The sequence below is a fragment of the Neoarius graeffei genome, chromosome 20 (genome assembly GCF_027579695.1).
Source record: "Neoarius graeffei isolate fNeoGra1 chromosome 20, fNeoGra1.pri, whole genome shotgun sequence".
In the NCBI taxonomy this organism is placed as follows: domain Eukaryota; kingdom Metazoa; phylum Chordata; class Actinopteri; order Siluriformes; family Ariidae; genus Neoarius; species Neoarius graeffei.
Window position 1 is genome coordinate 66,477,433 of NC_083588.1, and position 14,778 is coordinate 66,492,210.

Consider the following 14,778-nt stretch of genomic DNA (forward strand, 5'->3'; position numbering starts at 1 on the left):
CTGCGTGTCTCCAAACAGCATTTGCTTTTGATACGAGTCATTGTCCATTCTACACCTCACCTGTGAAATCATCATTTTACCCCACAATAAAACGCGAATACGATTTTGTACCCTACTGATGATCATCTTGCTCAGTATATTTTCTGGAGAACATCAAAACAGCAGCTTGCGCTCCAGCTGGACGCGTCCCGTTACACACAGCATTCACACACCTGAGCGCCAGGTAATTCCATACACCCACATCAATTATTCATTCACTTCGATTTCACGCTGGACACTAAACCGAACATCGTCCTCAGCAATAAAATCAAACAGCACAAGCCTCATTTATTTATTCATTTTATTTTTATTTTATGAAAAAGCAAAATGTACAATATTACAGCGTCCCTCTTTAACAAAACACTTTTCAACAGAACGTGAAGTTTATTGATCAGCATCCCAGCATCTGTTTCCACATCCCTCACTTCTTAGAGAACTTCGCCTGCTTGTGTTTGGGTGGAGCCCATTTCAGACACAACGTGTCCACTGTGGAGAGAACACAACAAATACGGGTGAGATCACTGAAGGACTGTCTGCGAGAGACACACAGAGGAGAAACTGAAGCTGTACAAACCAAAACAGGAGAGGATCTTGGATATACATCAAAACACTTTAGGACAAAGAGTCAAATTTCAGATGACCCTGTGTGATGAAGGAAATGTTCCCACCCCGTAGTTGATTATTTTCTTATAACAGCACGTCCCTAAGTGTTCTATTCCCCTTACACCACAGCAATGTACCAACAACTTTTTTTTTTAAATAAACTTATAAAGTTATACAACCCCGATTCCAAAAAAGTTGGGACAAACTACAAATTGTAAATAACAGAATGCAATAATTTACAAATCTCAAAAACTAATATTGTATTCACAATAGAACAGACAACATATCAAATGTCAAAAGTGAGACATTTTGAAATTTCATGCCAAATATTGGCTCATTTGAAATTTCATGACAGCAACACATCTCAAAAAAGTTGGGACAGGGGCAATAAGAGGCTGGAAAAGTTAAAGGTCCAAAAAAGGAACAGCTGGAGGACCAAATTGCAACTCATTAGGTCAATTGGCAATAGGTCATTAACATGACTGGGTATAAAAAGAGCATCTTGGAGTGGCAGCGGCTCTCAGAAGTAAAGATGGGAAGAGGATCACCAATCCCCCTAATTCTGCACCGACAAATAGTGGAGCAATATCAGAAAGGAGTTCGACAGTGTAAAATTGCAAAGAGTTTGAACATATCATCATCTACAGTGCATAATATCATCAAAAGACCCAGAGAATCTGGAAGAATCTCTGTGCGTAAGGGTCAAGGCCGGAAAACCATACCGGGTGCCCGTGATCTTCGGGCCCTTAGACGGCACTGCATCACATACAGGCATGCTTCTGTATTGGAAATCACAAAATGGGCTCAGGAATATTTCCAGAGAACATTATCTGTGAACACAATTCACCGTGCCATCCGCCGTTACCAGCTAAAACTCTATAGTTCAAAGAAGAAGCCGTATCTAAACACGATCCAGAAGCGCAGACGTCTTCTCTGGGCCAAGGCTCATTTAAAATGGACTGTGGCAAAGTGGAAAACTGTTCTGTGGTCAGACGAATCAAAATGTGAAGTTCTTTATGGAAATCAGGGACGCCGTGTCATTCGGACTAAAGAGGAGAAGGACGACCCGAGTTGTTCTCAGCGCTCAGTTCAGAAGCCTGCATCTCTGATGGTACGGGGTTGCATTAGTGCGTGTGGCATGGGCAGCTTACACATCTGGAAAGACACCATCAATGCTGAAAGGTATATCCAGGTTCTAGAGCAACATATGCTCCCATCCAGACGACGTCTCTTTCAGGGAAGACCTTGCATTTTCCAACATGACAATGCCAAACCACATACTGCATCAATTACAGCATCATGGCTGCGTAGAAGAAGGGTCCGGGTACTGAACTGGCCAGCCTGCAGTCCAGATCTTTCACCCATAGAAAACATTTGGCGCATCATAAAACGGAAGATACGACAAAAAAGACCTAAGACAGTTGAGCAACTAGAATCCTACATTAGACAAGAATGGGTTAACATTCCTATCCCTAAACTTGAGCAACTTGTCTCCTCAGTCCCCAGACGTTTACGGACTGTTGTAAAGAGAAAAGGGGATGTCTCACAGTGGGAAACATGGCCTTGTCCCAACTTTTTTGAGATGTGTTGTTGTCATGAAATTTAAAAAAAATCACCTAATTTTTCTCTTTAAATGATACATTTTCTCAGTTTAAACATTTGATATGTCATCTATGTTCTATTCTGAATAAAATATGGAATTTTGAAACTTCCACATCATTGCATTCCGTTTTTATTTACAATTTGTACTTTGTCCCAACTTTTTTGGAATCGGGGTTGTACTTTATTTATCATGACATACAATAATGTGGAACATCTGTGAAACAAGTTGTCACTTCTGTTTTAGCAAAAATCTTACAGAAAAGTTCACTGTATTAACAAGGACATCTTTCAATCTGTTTATTATTAACGGAGTGTCTGCTGTGGACGTCCCTGTGAACGATTCAGTTACTATTCAGCATGTAACAATATATCACACAATAATACACTACCGTTCAAAAGTTTGGGGTCACCCAGACAATGTTGTGTTTTCCATGAAAAGTCACACTTTTATTTCCCACCATAAGTTGTAAAATGAATAGAAAATATAGTCGAGACATTTTTCTGGCCATTTTGAGCATTTAATCGACCCCACAAATGTGATGCTCCAGAAACTCAATCTGCTCAAAGGAAGGTCAGTTTTATAGCTTCTCTAAAGAGCTCAACTGTTTTCAGCTGTGCTAACATGATTGTACAAGGGTTTTCTAATCATCCATTAGCCTTCTGAGGCAATGAGCAAACACATTGTACCATTAGAACACTGGAGTGAGAGTTGCTGGAAATGGGCCTCTATACACCTATGGAGATATTGCACCAAAAACCACACATTTGCAGCTAGAATAGTCATTTACCACATTAGCAATGTATAGAGTGGATTTCTGATTAGTTTAAAGTGATCTTCATTGAAAAGAACAGTGCTTTTCTTTCAAAAATAAGGACATTTCAAAGTGACCCCAAACTTTTGAACGGTAGTGTAAATCGCGATATAAATTTACAACGATTCAAACCGTGATCATCAGCAGCCTGCATCATTTTAGTTTTTCCCAAACTGTAACTGCACTGTTTAGACAACAGACAAAAACACACGATAGTGAGAGTGTACAAGACTTCACCATACATGGAAGTAACACAGCTCTAATGCCACAAAACGTGTGATTGACTACAAATTGATTTAATGACAAATCAGAGCTCTCTCTCTTTTTACAGACTGCTGAAAGATAAAGGAGAAGCAAATGGAGGGAGAACAAATATTCATAAGCTTATTAAGAAAAGAAATATCCGTTATTAACTTTAATTTTTAAGGAGTATATTTTACTCCAAATTTTACAAAATATGGGGAAATTATTAAGACAATGAAGAAAGTTTTTTTTTTTTTAATTTAACAAAATAAAAAAATAATCAGGAAATACATGTTGCATTCTTTGTGTAATAATTCTCTTTTTTCAAAAGCATCATGGGAAAATTGAATCGTGAACCCACTATCACGAATTGGGCAAATCATGACATGCATGGCTACTATAGAAACCGCAACATTGGAACGAGTGCATTAATGATAAATAAAGCAGTGATGTGCAGCTGCACCACCGTCATAGCTGCTGATCTGGAGAATTAATCACCACCTCGTGTCGTGTTTGCGGTATGAGGGGAAGGAAGCATCTGACCGTCTGCACAAACCCAGGAAGTGGTGGTGATGAAGTGAGAGGACGGTGCTGATCGTACCTGTGATGGGAGGTTTCTTGTACTGAGCGCTCTTCAGGTGTTCCTCCACCAGTTTGGGCGTGACACAGATGACGTGTTGACCCTTCCAGTACTTGACCATGTTGAGAGACTGCAGCGTGCTGATGATGTCACTCTGCGTGATGCTGGTCATTTGGCTGTGGACGGAACAGAAGCTTCCTGTGATCCGTGTTTTAAACATGATGATGAAGGTTGCGTGTTATCGCTCCGCCCCCATAGGTGTGCTGAAGTACCTGAGGTCTTTAATGGACAAGGTTCCTCTGAAGTCTCGCAGGATCTCCAGCAGAACCCACGACCAGTAGCTCCTATAGCTCAGCTTGCCCAGATCAGACAGCGGTTTCTCTGGAGAACCCACGGTGCTCTCGAGCTTAGACAACTCGTAACCTGAGAGAGAAGCACGCACACCTGAGTGACAGCACCCCAATGAGGCCACAGAAAGTCACTGCATGATGATATTCAGCACAACAGACGTAAAACATCCTGAACATAAATAATAACCACATCAAATGCATAAACAGTCCGGAGCTGAAACGTACTGAATGCGATGAGAAATTTGCCGTATCCTCTGCGCTGGTACGGAGGAAGTGTGAGGATGCACGCGACATTATTCCCATCCGGAGACTCCTTCTCCTGGTTTTATTTTCATTATAAAAAAAAAAGAGGAAGATGAAACTCACAAGCAACAAATCGCACGTGCTCACTCGCGCGCTCTCTCTGGAAAAAAAAGCCACACCTCTCAGTGTCCTGACCTTGGAGAAGTAGCCGACGATGTGCGCCCCCTGCCTGTTCACCTCGGTGAGGATGTAGAAGATAAAGGGCTCCACGTCGAAGTACAGCGTCTTGTGATCCAGGAAGAGCTTGGCGAGCAGACACAGGTTCTGACAGTAAATCTACAACCAGAGCAAAGATCAGAAAACTCCTCAACTTCTACAGCTTCAGAAAAAACTACTGCTGCTCAAATGAACACGGACACATCAGCTGCTCGGAGGAAAAACACGGACTGCAGGTTTATTTAAAAGTACATCATGGAGAGTTCAAGCTTGGCTTTTACAGATCATCTTTTTTTGTTATTTGATAGTTCATCAATTATTTTAATGAACTTATTATATAATGTATCATTAATTATATTGAGGAATAAATTTAAAATTCACAGCTTTCTTTTCTTTGGATCACATTTATTTCCCCTTTTTAAAAAGCAAGTCTTTATTTTCCATCCTGTGCTCAGATGTGTGTACGATGCCAAGCAAATCCAGTTATTTATCGTTCACAGAAACAGATTAGCCCTGCGACGTAGCGGTTATTACCGTGAGAGCAGACACTGAATAATAATCACTTCCAGCTGCTCCCATTATGGGTCGCCACAGCAGATCATCATAATCCACATACGTGATTTGGTGTTGGTTTTGTACCAGACGCATTTCCTGACAAAACCCTCCCTGGTCTATCTGGGCTTGGGACCGGGAATAAGTATTTAGCAAACCTGCATGTCTGAACTGTGGAGAAAACCAGAGCACCTAGAGGAAACCTACACAGGCACGGAGCAAACCCCACACAGAAAGACCCCCGTCAGCCATGAGGTTCGAACCCAGAACCTTCTTACTGTGAAGCGACAGTGCTAACTAACCACTACACCATTGTGCCACGCCCAGAGCAAATATAGAAGTTAGAGTTACTTAAAAATATCAAATAAATCTAATTTTAATCTCTTTATATTTCTCTTTCACCTAGTTTGCAGAAACAAACCAAGAAAATAACTTTTTTTTTGGTTTACAATGCAGTTTGAGTTTATTCACTACTGTTAAATTAATATTTTAATGATTTAAAAAAAAAAGAGAGCATTAGGAACAATATGCACATCTCTAAAAACATGAGGGCTTTTTTTTCCCTCTACAAGCTTCACAGAACAGACACAGCCATGAGTTTGGGGTGAACAGAGTGTTTGGTTGTTCAGGTGAAAGGCGGGTCAGAGCTCACCTTATGGTCTCGCCCGTCCACCTCGTACACGGAGATGTTCCCTCTGCGGTAAATCTCCTTCCCTGGAGGCTGCCGCCACTGACACTGAGTCTGAGACACGACGAGGGACAAAAACACGTTACACACACACACACAGTGTGGAGAAACCAACGAACAAAAACTGCAACAAAAATCTAAATCAGTGATGAAAATTACTCAAATAACTGACTGTTATTGGAAGAGGGAATCATTTCCCTAAATCAAAAAATATACATTTAAATTAATTATTATGTACTTATAAAACTAAAAAACTACACTATTTACACACAAGTGAAAAAAACAAAAAACCCATTAAATTACTTTGATACTGGAAAAAAGTACTGCAATTAGAATTGAGAACTGTTAATTAAAAAAAACTTGAATGACTACAAAAGAAAATAATGAGCAGGTTCACTGAAGACAAAAATCAAAAGCTGGTTTATTTGCTGCTGAATGTGTTGCTCTGCTGCTGAATGACGGTGCACTGCGCCCCCTTGTGGTGAATAAACCAAACTAACACGTTACACACTCCGGTGTGAACTGACCAGGTGATATCTGAAGGTCTTCTCATACTTCATGTACTTGAGACAGTATTCACAGATCCACAGCTTGGGCTGCTTCCCGTAATCATCAGGGAACGGAGAGAAGTACCAGGCATCGATCTCAAAATTCCCGATCTGGATCTTATCCACGTATTTCACTTTGGTGATCTGGAGGGACGGAAGATTCAACACAGACTGAGAGGAACATCACGATTTAACAAAGAAAATTTCACATAACTCTCACAGGCTACTCCGGATTACTGAACTACAGCGAAACAAAAACCCAACAGTTTCTCGCTCACCGCTTCGTGCTCCTTCTCCAGCGCCGCTGTGGTCGGGTCCATCTCCGCATACGTCTGAAACACGGAATGTAACGACATGAGATTAGATAGAAAAAACACAGCGCGGATAAAACACTGCTAAAAAGGAGCCAAAGAAATAAACGCTGTGAATAAAAACGTGAACCAGAGCTCGGTGTTCCAGTACCTTCTGAACGTGGTTAATCTCGTCGTGTTTGCGTTTCTGGTTGCGAGTGATCTTCCTCTCCGGCTGATCCCCGAGCTCTCCTCCTCCTTCCTCCACACTCTTCCTCACCGCATCCTTCACCGTTTTGGTCAGCGCTAGGCGACCCTTTCCAACCCACTCATCCAGACGCCGGTTAACTGCACCAAGTGAAAAAGAAATAACACATTAAAAAAATAAAAATCTATTTTTTTCATCACTTTTCAGATTGTGCCTGATTTATTTGCACTCATCACTAAAAATACAAATTTCCTCCTAAAAGCGTAGTGAAGTTCCCCCTCCCTGACTTTCAGCTCCGTCAGTGAAGGCTGCGGACTGGATAATCAAAAGTCAAAGAAAATCAGCTCTGATGCGTCGAGCCTCACACTTTTCCCTCAGACAGACAGACAGACAGACAGACAATCATACTCACAGGGGTAAAACTAAAACCCTGCCTTTGAGGGTGGTGCAATACAACCAAAAATATATCACAATGCTTGAATTCTATGATACACAATACACATCGCGATATTTAGGCTTGTTAAATTCTCAGCAACATTTCATTTAAAAAAAAAACAAAACAAACCCCATGCTAAATAAGAGCTCAATAATTATTTAACCTCCACAACAAAAGATTACTCAAAAAAAGTGCAATTTTTTTTTAAATATATAAACAGATACTACAATATGTCCAAAATAAGTCAGTAATATTATTTCCTGGAAGGACTCATGAGGATCTTATCCGCTCATTAACGTCAGTGTGTTGCGACACAAGCGATCACAATATCACGATTATATCGTCATATCACTCCAGACTCAGAGAAGCTGTTTCTCTCAGAATCACAGGAAAAACAAGCTCAATATTCTGTTCTTCATTCAAGGGTTTGTTCAACACTCTCGTTACTTTCACTGTAATACTCAATAACGAGCTTAAAAGCTGTACGGCCTTTCGATTTCATAAACTCGGTGAAATTTAGTTCCGTCTGAAATGTGGTGATTGTGATGTATGTTTATTTCTGTAATATCTCACAAAATATCAGGCCATTCTGTGGCTGGGAAGTTATTTAATTTGAGGGGATTAAAGCAAATAATGTGCCTGAAATGAAATCGTTCGCTTCGCGCAGTCAAGCAGACAGAGGAAGTCCGTGTGCGCATGCGCAGGTTTACCTTCTTCTTCTTTTGGGTTTTACGGCAGCTGGCATCCACAGTGTTGCATTACTGCCATCTACAGGTTTCCCTTTGAGCGTGCACTGACAGTTCCATCATTCTGTCGCTAAACGAACAGCTGATCACACCGAGGTGCTCGCTGAGCGCCCATATTTATTAGTTTGGTCCTGCGTTTCCTTTCCTTCGTATAGAACATAATGTCTTTTCTTCTCTCTTTCTTTCCATTACTGTAGTCGCTCTTTCACGTTTCATTTGCACACTCACGTCCTCCATTTTTCTCTCCTGTTTCAAATTTGTATCCCACAATGCCTTGCGTGAACGGGGAAAGCCCACCACGTGATGTGATGCATGACGCAGTATCTTGAATTGGGTCATGGTGAAGCAGGAAAAAATAGTGGAGAATTTAAGGACACGTGGAGATAAATTCATTAATTATTCTATTAAAAAAACTAATAAAATTGGAAGTCTGTGATTCGAATTCAGGTGTCGGGAAAATTCTTTTTATGACCTACACTTGAGAAATCTGAAAGGCCGTCCAGCTTTAAGGATGAACAGTAAACTGAGACTTAGACATTAAAGGGGAACGGAAGTCATTTTTAAGCTTGCTTTCTTTATGTGTTATTCAATTACGTTTTTGGTTTTATTAACCTTATACTGTGACTCATATTGGCATGTGTTACACTTGATTCAGATTCAGAATATTTATTGTCGTTACAAAAAAAAGAACAACGGAATTTCGTTTGGAGCATCCGCACAGCAGAGTTGATAGAGTGCAAACCCAGAAATAAATAAATAAATAAATAAATAAATAAATACCCCCCCCTAAGTAACCCAGTGTAAGCATTTGACCCAGTATTACATCAGTACAACAAATAGCAGCATAAGTTCATCAATGTTGATAAAGTGCAGAGCAGGGACATTCAGACAGATACCGGAGTATTCGGACATTGTATAAACAGCAAAAACCAGATCAGTGCCATTATAATGTTATAACGTTATTGTCTGTGTGTGTGTGTGGGGGGGGGGGGGGGGGGGGGGGGGGGGGGGGGGGGGTCAGGGGAGAGAGAGTAGTGACAACTGCAACAATGCAAACCAGTTCAATGATATTAATTGGTGGATGTGGCAGAGTTCAGTAGCCTCACAGCTTGTGGATACAGGCTATTGGCCAGTCTGGATGTTCTGGCCTGTACGGACCTGTATCTTCTCCCTGAGGGCAGCAGGTGGAAGAGGTGATGAGCAGGGTGGTGCTGATCCCGCAGGATGTTGCGCACTCTTCTCAGACAGCGAGTGGAGTAGATGGTGCTGATCTCTGGGAGAGCCGTTCCAATGATTCTCCCGGCAGCTTTCACCACCCGCTGAAGTGCCTGCTGGTCGGCCTCAGTGCAGCTGGAGAACCACACTAGAAATCCATGTGTCAGCACACTACTGATGGCGCAGTTGTAAAAGTTCACCATCAGAGGTCTGGGGATATTAGCGCTCCTCAGCTAATAGAGCCGCTGTTGTGCTTTTCCCACGGCTGTGGAAATGTGAGTGCCCCGGGACAGGTCCTCAGTCACTGTTACCCCCAGGAACTTGAAACTCCTCACCCTCTCTACCACATCGCTGCCTATGGAGAGAGGTAGGTATAATGTGTCCTTTCCTGCAAAAGTCCACAACTATCTCCTTGGTCTTCTCAGTGTTTAAGGCCAAGTTATTGTTGTGGCACCACGACTCCAGGTGTTGAACCTCTCTCCTGTAGTTTGTCTCATCGTCGTTAGTAATAAGTCCGAGAACCGTGGTGTCGTCAGCGAACTGGACGATGAGATTGGACGAGGAGGAGGTGGAGCAGTCATGTGTAAGCAGAGTGTAGAGCAAAGGGCTCAGCACACACCCTTGAGGGGCCCCGGTGTTAATGACAAGGGTGGAGGAGGTGTTCTTGCCCACTCTAACACTCTGTGTGCGATTTGTTAGAAAGTCCACAATCCAGTTGCACAGGGTGGTGTTGAGTCCCAGCTGGTGGAGTTTGGACGGCCGGATGGTATTAAAAGCCGAACTATAGTCCACAAACAGGAGCCGTGCATAGGTGTTCTTATGCTCCAGCAGCGTGTGCAGCACCGTGGCCATGGCGTCCTCAGTTGACCGGTTCTCTCTGTAGGCAAATTGGTGTGGATCCAGTGTTGGTGGTAAGGCGGCTTTGATGTGTTTAATGACCAGTCTCTCCAGGCATTTGGCGGGAATGGAGGCGAGTGCCACAGGTCTGTAGTCGTTAAGAAATGTGACATTGGACTGTTTTGGGAGGGGGACAATGGTGGCTGCTTTGAAACAGGCTGGAACCAGAGAACAGGACAGCGAGGTGTTAAAGATGGAGGTGAAGACGTCCGCCAGCTCCGCAGCACAGTCTTTAAGCACCCGGCCCAGCACTCCATCTGGTCCGGCCGCCTTCCTGGTGTTAATGCTGCGGAACACACATCTCACCTCATGCGTGCTCAGGACTGGAGCAGGGTCGGTCGAGGGGAGGGGGGGGCAGGACAGGATCGGTGTTGTCCCTATCAAAACAGGCATAAAAGAGGTTTAAATCCTCAGCCAAGGTGGGACTGTCAGGTGAGGGTGGTGGTGTTTTCCTCTTATAGTCCGTGATGGCCCTGATGCCCTCCCAGACCTGCCTTGGGTTTGTGGTGGTGTCAAACCTGGCCTCAATACGCCTCCTGTGATGGTGTTTGGCAGTACTGATGCCTCTCTTCAGGCTGGCCCTGGCAGCACTGTACGCCTCCTGGTCCCCAGAGTGAAATGCAGAGTCTCTAGCTCGGATAAGCTGTTTTACTCCACGTGTCATCCATGGTGGTGTATTAGGGAACACACGGAATTGCCTCCAGCAGGTGACATTGTCCACACAGAAGCAGATGTAATCTAAAACAGTGGAGGTGTAATTGTCCAGTGAAACACGATTGTCAGTGTCCTGCTCTTTGAATACATCCCAGTCTGTGTGGTGGAAACAATCCTGGAGCATAGGAACTGCGTCCACCGGCCATGTTCTCGCAGTTTTGGTTGTGATCCCAGCGCTCTTGATCTTAGGTGTATGCCGTGGGTGTAGGAGAAGAGAGAGGTGGTCTGACAGACCCAGGTGGGGGTAGGCCTGGGCCTTGTATGCGTCTGCTACATTAGTATACACCTGGTCCAAAGTTCTATCTAGTGTAGTTGTCTGCCTTTTCGGTTTTTAGCCATGCTGAATGTAGTTCGTTTGGTCCACGGCAGGCGTCGCTTATCCGCGCGATCTTCACGAGACTTGTGCGAGACTTCAAACATGAAGTGTCAGCGCCGCCATTTTGCAAACTGTTTACACAGCGGCCAGATCGCCATCTCATTCCAATTTAGATTCATTTTGAGATTTGCCAGCTTCATCAGTGATGGAGATTATTCCACACGACTTCGAACCAACGTGGAGTCGAGTAGAGTAGAAAAGACGACAGGATAAGGACGAGTCCGTCGCGCTGGTATTTACGTCATTACTGTCGCACAATTAAAAGGTGCCAGATCAGGCAGCTGGTGGGTTTTCAAAATAAATACATGCGTGTATTTTTGTGATAAATCCATATTATACTGGGCGCGTTTCCCACATAATCCTCACTAAGGTTTCGGACAGCACTACAAAATGGCGTCCCCACTATACACTGCCCTATATAGAGAGTAGGGAGCGATTTCGGACGCAGGGAAAACTTCCGGCTGGATTACATCAGCATTCGAAAGAGGGCGCGCGCGTCTTTTGACAACGTTGGCAGATGTTGGTCACTTTGATTTCCGCTGTACGTTTTACTTCCGCCCTACGATGTCTCGCACAGGTCTCAGCGAATCTCGTTTACGGCCATTGCTTTGACATGTGGACTGATAGATTACAGAGCAGATTTCAAACACTCCGAACTTGCTATAGCAGCGATCAAACATGCATTCCAATATTTAATAAAATATAAGATGAGAATTTTGATTAAAAAAAAAAATTTGCCTTCAGTTCCCCTTTAAAGGACTGCAGCTCAAAACTAAAAAAGGAAACAGAAAATTGAACGTGAGTCTCAGCTGACTGACGAGATCAGGAATAAAGCGAACAATGAGTGTTTGTCAAACCATACATTTAAATCTGGGGAATCTAGACTTGGACAACCTTTACTGTCATTCAGTCTGCAACAAGTGGACACCGAACAAAACTTCGTTGCAATTTGGCTCAGCACAGAAATAACTATGAAGTGCATTAAATTAAATTATGCAGCAGTAAAAATATTATAAAGTGCAATAGTATAAAGTGACCTGTGGAATTTGGAATGTTCAAGTTATAAATTGAAGTTCAGAGTTTGGAGTTCAGCAGTCTGGTGGCCCGGGGGGAAAAGCTGTTCCAGAACCTGGTGGTCCTGCACCGAATGCTGCGGAACCTCTTTCCAGAGGCCAGAGGGGAGAACAGCCCATAGTGAGGGTGTGAGGGGTCACTGATGATGTTTCTGGCTCGAGACATGCAGCGCCTTGGTGCAATGTCCTGAATGGAGGGAAGAGAAGTCCCAATGAGTTTCTCTGCTGTTCTCACCGCTCTCCTCACAGTCTTCCAGTCAGAGGCGCTGCAGCCTCCACACCGCACAGAGATGCAGCTGGTCAGAGCGCTCTCTATGGTGCTTCTGTAGAATGTCGTGAGGATGGGTGGGGGCAGGTGGGCTCTTCTCATCCTACGCAGGAAGTGCAGACACTGCTGTGCCTTCTTGATCAGTGACATGGTGTTCACAGACCAGGTGAAGGTGTCTGTGATTGCACCCCCAGGAACTTGGTGCTATTGACCACCTCCATAGCCGTGTTGTTGATGAGAAGTGGAGCGTGGCTGGGCTGGTTTTTCCTGAAGTCAACAACAATCTCTTTAGTTTTGTCCACGTTCAAGATCAGGTTGTTTTCCCTGCACCAGCTGCTCCACCTCCTCTCTGTAGGCCAGGTCGTTATCGTCCCTGACGAGGCCCACCACTGTTGTGCAGTCCGCAAACTTCACAATGTGCTTGCTGGTAGCCCTGGGGACGCAGTCGTGTGTCATCAGAGTCAACAGCAGAGGGCTCAGGACACGGCCCTGAGGGGAGCCTGTGCCGAGGGTGAGGACACTGGAGGTGTTCTGTCTGACCCGCACTGACTGTGGTCTTTGAGGGAGGAAGTCCAGCAGCCAGTTGCGCAGGGGGGGTGCTGGAGCCCAGGGGACCCAGTTTGCTCACCGCATGCTGTGGGACGATCGTATCGAACGCTGAACTGAAGTCCAGGAACAGCATCCGCACGAGTGTCCTCCTCCAGGTGTGCAAGGCTCAGGTGAAGAGCGGAGGAGGATGTTAAATGCTTTAAAGTCACCAGCTCATCAGGACCAAGTTAAAAACTGCACAACTTCAGTTGTAATGAATATTTAATCAGCTCACTTACAGCCAACATAATGGACATAGAACTCCTCTCTGCCCTCCTGCTCATTCAGCCGGGACTGGATCACTTCTGCTGAGTCTGGGGGACAGACAGACAGACAGACATGGCCGGGGGGGATAGATAAAGAGACAGATGGAGAGAGAGAGAGAGATTCAGTGAATTAAATGGAGAGATTGAGGGATGTATTGTAACAGACCTACAACCCCAAAATGTGTGATGATTAATAAAATCATAACTAATCTACAGTAATGGGAACTTAAAAGCACTAAGGTTTTATAATTCAATATTTCTAACTCACGCCATGTTTTATCTGCGCGCTGACACAGGTAAGTCTCTCCGATTTCCACCGACACCTCCTGCTCCCTGCCGCCGCCCAGCGACGCTCCTTCCCCGGCGCGCGGATTACTCGAGCCCGCGGCTTCCCTCCGCCGCTCCGCGGCCTCCGCCTCGTCCTCCTCCCCGCCGCTGCCGTTGGTTGAAAAAGCCGCTCGGCTGCCCGTCTCGACGTCTCCCCGGTCTGTGGCGGGGTGCCCGGGCTCCAGCTCCATCTCCATCCGCTCTCCTGGCCCGCGAGTGCTCGGTGTGTTCGGGGAATCGATCAGAGCTCCGCCGGCCGCGCCGCGCTCCCTCCTGGACATCAGAGCCGATTTGAAAACATTGCGTAGCGCCCAGAAGTTCTGAGCATGCGCAGTGCGGCGGTGGGCGGCGCAAAGAAGGCACTCGCACCACCAGACCTTTTAGTTGAACTTGAGAATCGATTCCGGTACCGACTCCCCCAGAATCGACTCCGGTACCGACTCCCCCAGCCCGCGCAGCTTTTAGAAAAATGTCCTCCTGCGAATTCGCGCTCAGTCCCGCGCAGTCCCCCCGCGCAGTCCCCCCGCATCACCCACTGTCCCGGCCACACCGCAAACAAAGCGCGGAGCCCTTTGGGAACCTGAAGAGCCGACTCTTCCCGGTGAGCCGAGTCCCGGAAACCGACTCCCTCCCCGTCCTGCTGCCAGGGCACTTCGCACACAGACTCCAACAGGGCTTTGTTTTGTTTTCTCATGAAAGCAGATCCTTAAAAACTTTTAAAGATCTGGGGGAGTCGGTACCAGACATCAATGTCCTTGACCTGTGGTGTCCCCCAGGGGTCGATCCTTGGACCATTACTATTCAACCTTTATATGCTCCCACTTGGACAAATTATCAAGAACAACTCAATTTTGTATCACTGCTATGCAGATGACACCCAAATTTATTTTGCTCTATC

General features: G+C 44.9%; 1 protein-coding gene across 1 annotated transcript; it reads right to left on the bottom strand.

The window, feature by feature from the left end:
- Positions 1 to 326: 326 nt before the first annotated feature.
- On the bottom strand, positions 327 to 14,201 carry kat8 (K(lysine) acetyltransferase 8). The gene is made up of 11 exons (XM_060902310.1): positions 13,822 to 14,201; positions 13,527 to 13,601; positions 6,939 to 7,114; positions 6,755 to 6,808; positions 6,456 to 6,620; positions 5,893 to 5,982; positions 4,668 to 4,808; positions 4,455 to 4,548; positions 4,152 to 4,302; positions 3,901 to 4,055; positions 327 to 525 (listed from the first exon to the last, which is right to left on the bottom strand). Exons 1-11 carry the CDS (start codon positions 14,159 to 14,161, stop codon positions 461 to 463), a joined length of 1,506 nt encoding a protein of 501 aa, XP_060758293.1. The 5' UTR covers positions 14,162 to 14,201; the 3' UTR covers positions 327 to 460.
- Positions 14,202 to 14,778: the final 577 nt, after the last annotated feature.

What these genes read in the sequence shown, in the direction of transcription:
- kat8 (XM_060902310.1), bottom strand. Translation starts at nt 14,161, where the DNA reads ATGTCCAGGAGGGAGCGCGGCGCGGCCGGCGGAGCTCTGATCGATTCC. An exon ending in TGGAGAAGGAGCACGAAGCG is followed by an intron (nt 6,621 to 6,754) that starts GTGAGCGAGAAA and finishes CCGTCCCTCCAG; the next exon opens with ATCACCAAAGTGAAATACGT. An exon ending in TTGTCCATTAAAGACCTCAG is followed by an intron (nt 4,056 to 4,151) that starts GTACTTCAGCAC and finishes TTCCGTCCACAG; the next exon opens with CCAAATGACCAGCATCACGC.